Source organism: Scomber japonicus, chromosome 3 (genome assembly GCF_027409825.1).
Source record: "Scomber japonicus isolate fScoJap1 chromosome 3, fScoJap1.pri, whole genome shotgun sequence".
Taxonomy (NCBI): Eukaryota; Metazoa; Chordata; class Actinopteri; order Scombriformes; family Scombridae; genus Scomber; species Scomber japonicus.
In genome coordinates this window covers 17,656,403-17,663,711 of record NC_070580.1, presented here as the reverse complement: position 1 = coordinate 17,663,711, position 7,309 = coordinate 17,656,403, and the positions used below count along the sequence as shown (strand labels likewise).

The window sequence follows — 7,309 nt, the reverse complement described above, 5'->3', positions numbered from 1 at the left end:
AGACTGAATTAAGTCTATGATGACATGAATCTGCCAGCTGTGATTGTTCTCAAACATGGCTCTGTTACCCCCGCAGGGAACGGACAAAAAAACAGGAAGCGAGACTGACACCTGACACAGAACAGTTCTTTTCCATGGACGACAGTTAAAAAACAAACATCGATAAAAAGTTAAGTCGGACTCTTTGCTGACACGGTGGAGTCACACATGACCCGGTACAGCACCTAGAGACTAACGTACAGTACAATGCACCTAAGGACAAGAGGTGGACACAGGAAAAGCAAGAGTCTGCTGTGATTGCTTACAGTTAATGTGCATTTGTGTGTGTCAGTGTGGTTAAATATGGACATGAGAATGTGTTTTCAATAAGCACTGAAAACGAACAGGAGACCTTAAACAGACTGAAACGGAAAAGCTTAAAATCTCCCCCAAACCCTGAATCTTGCTTTGTACCATTCAACCAAATCCCATGTTCCTTTCCCAAAAGAAATAAAAAGCTGGGCCGTTGTGGCTGCTGGTTTTTACCGATTCTCTTCTTATTTCTTGTTCTTGAGTTGATTTGCCAGCCAATCAAGGCCCTCATAGAGGCCGTCGCCGCTGGTGGCGCAGGTGGCCTGGATGTACCAGTTGCGGTGGCGCAGGGAGTGTAAGCCCAACTTGTCTGTGATCTCGGCGGCGTTCATGGCGTTCGGTAAGTCCTGTTAAAGAGGCGAGAGTTCAGTAGTACAAGATACTGTCCTGCACTATATAAAAGTTAAAGATTAGTGATGAAGCATGTGTGTGTCCCTGTAGACAGGACAGTTGATGGTTTGTTTTATGGTTTGGATTTAAGTGTGTGTATGCATTTACTGTGGATGTGTGTGCTTACTTACTGTAAGAGCCGTATTGATACTTGTAAAGTTTTAGTAGTTTTCCTTTAAAAATGTTGTAATGCTCCTTTAAGTATACCGGTGATGACATCACAGCCTCCTAAGCAGACTAGGTTAAGCAGCCCTACACAGTTTTTGACCATACAATAGAAAATAATCTTGTAACTTTATTTTTACTTTTTCAGTAAAGTTTTTTCATGAACAGAAGTTACTGCCGCCAAAGATTCTTGTGTGTCAAGCTTAAAAGCCAAGAGGACTGCTTAATAGTGGTGGTAAAGTGCATTGAGAAAAGACTGCCGCTACAATTACCATTTTTACAGCATGTATGTGAAGCTAATTCATCGATGAACTGACACCACCCTATTCATCTGAGTTGTTGCACCATCATGCTCCAGTCAGAGCACTGAGGTCAACCGAATAGATGCTTCTGCATGCTCCTAGGTTAAGGCTCAAAACCAGAGGTGGCAGAGCCTTTACGGTGGCTGCCCCAAACTAGTGGAAGAGCCTTGCATTGGCTTTTAATCCTAGTTGAGCTTAACATCTTGAATATTATTGTGTAACTATCTTTGCTTTTATCCATTGTGTTTTTATAGTTTTATTTATTGTGTTTTTATAGTTTATCTTACTCATAAGTGTTCTTTTATTTGATCTTGTATTGAGGTTGTTTTAAATGTGCTATATAAATAAACTTTTGACTTGACTTGATTGATGGAATTTTTTTATATTAATATTCAGTTAATCGTTTCACCTTCCAAGGAAAAACACCAAATCAGTCTCAGGGTGCACTTTTTTAAATGTAAAGCCAACTTTTCTTTAACACATTTGACAGTAAATTAAATTGTAATTTTTGGATTTTCAATTATTGGTCTAAAAAAGCAATTTCAAGACATGACCTTCAAATTATTTGGCCTCTGGGAAACTGTGAATGCTATTTTGAACAATTTTCTGACATTTCATAGACCAACAGTTAATCTATTAAGATAAATCATGAAAATAATTGGCATATTAAATAATAGTGAAGGTAATCATTAGTTACAATCCTAGTAAATTAAAAAACATAAATATCAGAGGAGCAGATTATTTTAGTAAAATAATTCAGTAATATAATTATTAGCTTTCTTACTGAGATTTAGATAAGAGGCTTGAAGCTACTCTCATGTCTATCTGCTAAATATAAAGCTGCTTCCTGTAGCCGCTAAGCTTAGCACAAATAGAGGGAACAAGCACAAGCAGCTAGTCTGGCTCTGTCTGAAAGTAACAAAATGTGCCGACTGTACCAGCACCTCTAAAGTCACTTATTAACACCTTTTTAATTGTTTTACAAATTGTTTTACCAAAAACATCTAAAAAATGTTTGGTTGCAGCATCTCCAATGTGAGGATTTGCTGATTTTGTCTAGCAAAATTAATATGATGATCAAGACACTTGAAGACGTCACTTGAAGATGCAACTGGAACTATTTTATGTCACTGAAAAAAACATGACTGCATCACAAATAATTCCCAGTTCAGCCAAGGCAAAATGAATTTTTGATCTGTTTTCTGTGTTTCTTTTTCCATAGACCTGTAAGCATTGAAGTCTGAGAGCTACATATAAAGCTTTCTTCACTTTGTTTGCTGCATCAAACCGTAATTCTAAGTAAAATTATAATGAAAGTGACATCACATCTCACATCAGCTTGTTTTCATCATTTACCGTAACAGTTTATATAATTACTACACTTAGATTACTCATAATTACATCAGTTTGAATTGGAGGTTGAGTTTTTAGGTAGAATGTGAGCTTGGGTTATGTGAGTTTGAGGTTTATGTGTGTGTTATGTGAGAACTGTGTATTCACTGGGTATACACAGGTATGCAGAACAGTGATGGTTTCTTGCCTGCTTATTGGCGAACACGAGGAGCACTGCATCCCTCAGTTCATCCTCTGCCAGCATCCTCATCAGCTCTTCTCGTGCTTCATTCACACGCTCTCTGTCATTACTGTCCACCACGAAGATTAGACCTGAAACAGTGAGAAGAACACAAGGTGAAGGAATAATAACAGCAATTGTTTTTTGAAGAAGAGGAGGGATGTATTCCTCCATTAGGGCCAATGTTACCCTCTGATTAGCTCATCTTACCCTGTGTGTTTTGAAAGTAGTGTCTCCAGAGGGGGCGAATCTTGTCCTGCCCACCCACGTCCCACACAGTGAAGCTGATGTTCTTGTACTCCACTGTCTCCACATTAAACCCTGACAACGAGAGCCAAGGTAATCCAACGTATGAAATAAACATGGTGGTACATCATTAGTGTACACAGCGACATAACTCATGTTTCTTTGACAATGTACGTACCAATGGTTGGGATTGTGGTGACTATTTCCCCCAGTTTAAGCTTGTAGAGGATCGTAGTTTTTCCTGCAGCATCAAGGCCAACCATCAAGATCCTCATCTCCTTCTTTCCTATAAGGCTCTTCAGCAAATTCCCGAAGATGTTCCCCATGATTCAAATTAGCCTTCTCAAGCTTTGATGTGCACTTACAATTACGATTTTAGACGCCTTTCTGAGAAGTCAGTAGTTCCGCAGGGATCGATTCTGAAGGAGGGCTGAAAAGAAGCAGAACAAATAACCATTTAGTGATTTTATATGGTTTGACATATACAGTATGAGGTAAACAGCCAATGAATGATGCCGGTCTAAATAATTAACATGTTTGAATAATGAGAGTATTACTAATGAGCCAAAATGTCCCACAGGTCTTTGTTAAATTACAATGAAGGGAAATGTTCCAGCTCACCTTCTCTCACCTTTCTAAAAAAATACACGACACCACCATGCCAGAATATCTCACTTCAATATGCACACCTCGTGACAGGTGCAAGCTATGCTAATCTACCACAGCCATCATCACAGAGAGAGGGTGAAAGAGATGCATGTCAGAGCCATGTCTCCAGGCTGCAGCACAAGCTGTTCAGACCCTTCTTGCTGTCTTTTTCTCCTTCAAATCTTAGCCTGCAACAATGCCAAGGCCTCAGAGCAACATGCAAAATGTCCTACATTACCAGGCCTGGCTTGAAGCCCACCGCTAAGCCACCTGATTTAAAACAAAGACAGAGACATAAGAAGTGTCCATGTCTCCTTTAGGTCGGATCATACCAAGAGTTACAGCTGTAGATGACAATTATTCTAAACATTGCTTAGATCTTCAGATAAGTAGAAAAAATGGTTTTAAAAGGGAGAAACCTCAGGGGACAGATCAGGATGGATACACAACATATAGTATGTATGTGTAATAATAGTAAATGAAACAGACTGACAATATTAAGCAAATTTACTGCAAATATAATGAATGTGGATTAGAGAACGTCAAGAAACGTACAGGTCTTGCATTTCAATGGTCGGACAGACAAGTGGCCAAAAAAAAAAGAATATACAAAATCAACACAGGGTTGGAGTAAAATATATTTCCAGTATCCAAATTTTGGTCTTAGAATAAGAACTGCAAATGTTCCCACTTTTTCAACACAATCAATACAATCCACTGTGTATAAAGTGCAACTTGTGTCTTCTAGATGTACAACCACATTTGTAATATACTGGTGCACCCTGGTGAAAATAATATCTTTTACATACCTCAAAGCTTCCTCATCATTTGAGTAGCACAGAGTTAACCATTCTACATGAATTGTGAGGGATGCAGAGGACAAACGGTGAAATGATAATAAGGAATAAAAACAAATAAAGTAGATGTGAGGCTCGCTGCAGCCCTGTCCATGGTGCTGAATAGGATCACCACACTGTCCCTGCCTGGCACCAGCCCCTTTCTCCACCCAGCTGTGTGTAATGATTACACAATATCATACACTCATGTACAAATACACGATGGTTTAAGGCTGTCTCGGAGCAGGGCCGGTGTGATCATGATAATTCATCTGCGGGTGACTCAGGTTAGCTGCGTTAGCCGGGGGATGCTAAGTACTGTAGGTGATAGGTGACGTTACAGCTGTCGGCCCCGCACATTTCTCCGCTTTAGTCAGCACAATCATGCTTCATTTTACCACCCAGTCTCACAAATTTCCTCATTATCGCATCTATCAGGAACCAATTTATCAATATAGTTCAGCTTTGATGGCGGAATCAATGAGACGTTCATCCATCCATCCGCTCCTCACCTCAGCGGGTATCCTGCTGTCAGCGAGCCGCCCGCCGCTGCTTCAGCCCCGGACAACACTGAGGCCACACACCCACCCCAAGAACAGCCAGCACAACAACGCTAATATTTCATCCGCTGCTGAGACCTTCACATTTATGTTATATAGTTGATGGTGGTGTCAGTATCCTCACTTACCTTCAGCTGAGGAGTCGTCAGGCTCACTACACGTCTCACGAGATTTTCCGGGGCACAACTCAGCAGTAAACGAAGTACCGCGAGAGTAGGATGTCAAACCCACACCTAAATGTTTTATGTGAGTTTTTTTTTAAAGATTTGGCACACTTCTGTTCATTTCTTTTGGAATATTGTCACTTCGGTCTTGCTTTTGTTTTAGAAAATGCACAGCAGTATTTTATAAACAGTGATGAACTGGGGCTACAAATGAATGGAAAGTGACTCTCTTACTATTATTTTATTACTCATTATTTCATGTGATATCTGTCTACCCCAATTCAAATACCCCTTCAGACATCAGTTTTTACTGATTAGCTATGGACACATGTACACAAACATTACATGTTTTGTGTACATGCCTTCCAGCAATTTCCAGCATAGCTCTGCCCACCTTCAACCACATGAACATCTGCCAGAAGCACTGTGTTGCTTGTGTGGGGGCTTAAAGTCTCTATAGGAAAACTTGGCAGCTTAATATCATTTTTTTAATAGAAACCAACCAGTACTCTTGTACTGGAAAACATTTTTCTCCAGGCCTGCTGTGAATCAGTTAGTTTGTGTGATTTGATAATAATAAATGTGTTCAGGAAAAAGCAACGTTAAGCTCTATATCAAATGAAATAATACTGTTTAAAACTAAATGTTCACACCTGAGCCCCTTCACAAGACAGGATGCCAAGGTTAGGTGAAAATGTAGCACCTGTGTATCTTATATTGTGCTTGCACTGGATCAAATGAAAACAGACTCATTCCCATCATAGACACAGTCAATCTGGGGTAACTGGGCCCCCTGAGGGTCTGGCCTTAGGGCAGCTGCCCTCTTTGCTCTGTTGGTAGCAACAGATAAATCATAAACATGCCAGTGTACACAGTAATTCAGCTTAAAATGTGTAATGCTTCAGATTAAAATGTGCTGAAGATAATTAAGTCAATTTACATGTATTTTTTATTATAAAATGATTCCTGATAACATTACATAATTGGAAACAATATTTCCAATGTTATAATGCAGTTGTTCATATCATATATATACACATATATATAGATTCAGCTGGTGTCCAGAGAGGAAAGGGTCTTTACATATGTGAGGCTGCGGAGCCTCTTAAGGAATATTTAACTTTTTTCAAAGACAGAAAAGACATTAATTATTCGCAAAAGCGACAACATCAGAGTTTTTCTTAGTGAGACCAGTTAGTGTACGAGGTACACCAAAGATAGATATCAGTGGGTAGGGTTCTAACATGATATTGAGGGCTTTGTTTAACAATTAAAAAAAACAGGACCAGAAATTGACTAGTTTGGGACAGGAGAAAAAACATATGAACATGGCCGGCTGGAGATAGGCCACATCTATAACAGATGTCATTTGTGCCTGGAAATAGCCTACTAAGTCTGTTTTTAGTGAAATGAATTTTGTGGAGAACCTTAAATTGAATTAAACTAAGACGAGCACAAAGAGATGTAGAATTGACCCTGATCAGTGTCTCTCTCCACCACTCATCTGTCAAATCAAAGCCAAGCTCCCTTTCCCAACTATCCCTGACTTTCACAAGGGAAGACATATTCGAAGATGATATGAGGTCGAATAGTACAGAAAAGATGTAAAGTGCGTGCAAGCATAATTCCACACTTGGAAGTAACGAAACATATGAGATTGGGGTAAATTATATTTAACGCAGAGATCATTAAATGTAGCAAATAAGACCTCCAAATAAAAATCTGAAAAACGAACCAGACCTCTCTCTCTCCACACAGTGAAAGCTGTGTCTGCATTGGAGGGGGGGAAAGGAGTGATTGTTGCAAATAGGGCTTAATGGGATGGGTGTTGAAAGTTTGAAGTGTTGCCTGAATTGTTTCCAAATTTTCAAAGAGGAAAGTACAATAGGGTTTTTAATATAACTAGGAGAACGAGAAGCTAGAGGGGCACAGGCCAGAGCTGCCAAAGACAAGGGACGGCAAGAAGTATCTTGCATTATGCGCCAGTCTTAGCTGGGAGAATTACACCAGGCATGGATTTTATGAAGATTGGCTGCCTAATAATAAAATAATAAGTTAGGCAGTGCAAGGCCCC

At 39.6% G+C, this 7,309-nt stretch overlaps 1 protein-coding gene across 1 annotated transcript; it reads right to left on the bottom strand.

Moving 5' to 3' along the window:
• Positions 1-534: 534 nt before the first annotated feature.
• On the bottom strand, positions 535-3,353 carry LOC128355025 (ADP-ribosylation factor 3-like). Its single transcript, XM_053315170.1, has 3 exons — positions 3,206-3,353; positions 2,749-2,873; positions 535-698 (listed from the first exon to the last, which is right to left on the bottom strand). The coding sequence occupies exons 1-3, from the start codon at positions 3,351-3,353 to the stop codon at positions 537-539; spliced, it is 435 nt and encodes a 144-aa protein (XP_053171145.1). The 3' UTR covers positions 535-536.
• Between the last annotated feature and the right edge of the window lie 3,956 nt (positions 3,354-7,309).

Bases quoted from the DNA above. Each gene is read 5' to 3' on its own strand.
- LOC128355025 (XM_053315170.1), bottom strand. From the start codon at position 3,353: ATGGGGAACATCTTCGGGAATTTGCTGAAGAGCCTTATAGGAAAGAAG. The intron at 2,874-3,205 runs GTACGTACATTG...TCACTGTTTCAG, and splicing joins CACCACAATCCCAACCATTG to GTCTAATCTTCGTGGTGGAC. The intron at 699-2,748 runs GCAAGAAACCAT...CCTCTTTAACAG, and splicing joins TCGTGTTCGCCAATAAGCAG to GACTTACCGAACGCCATGAA.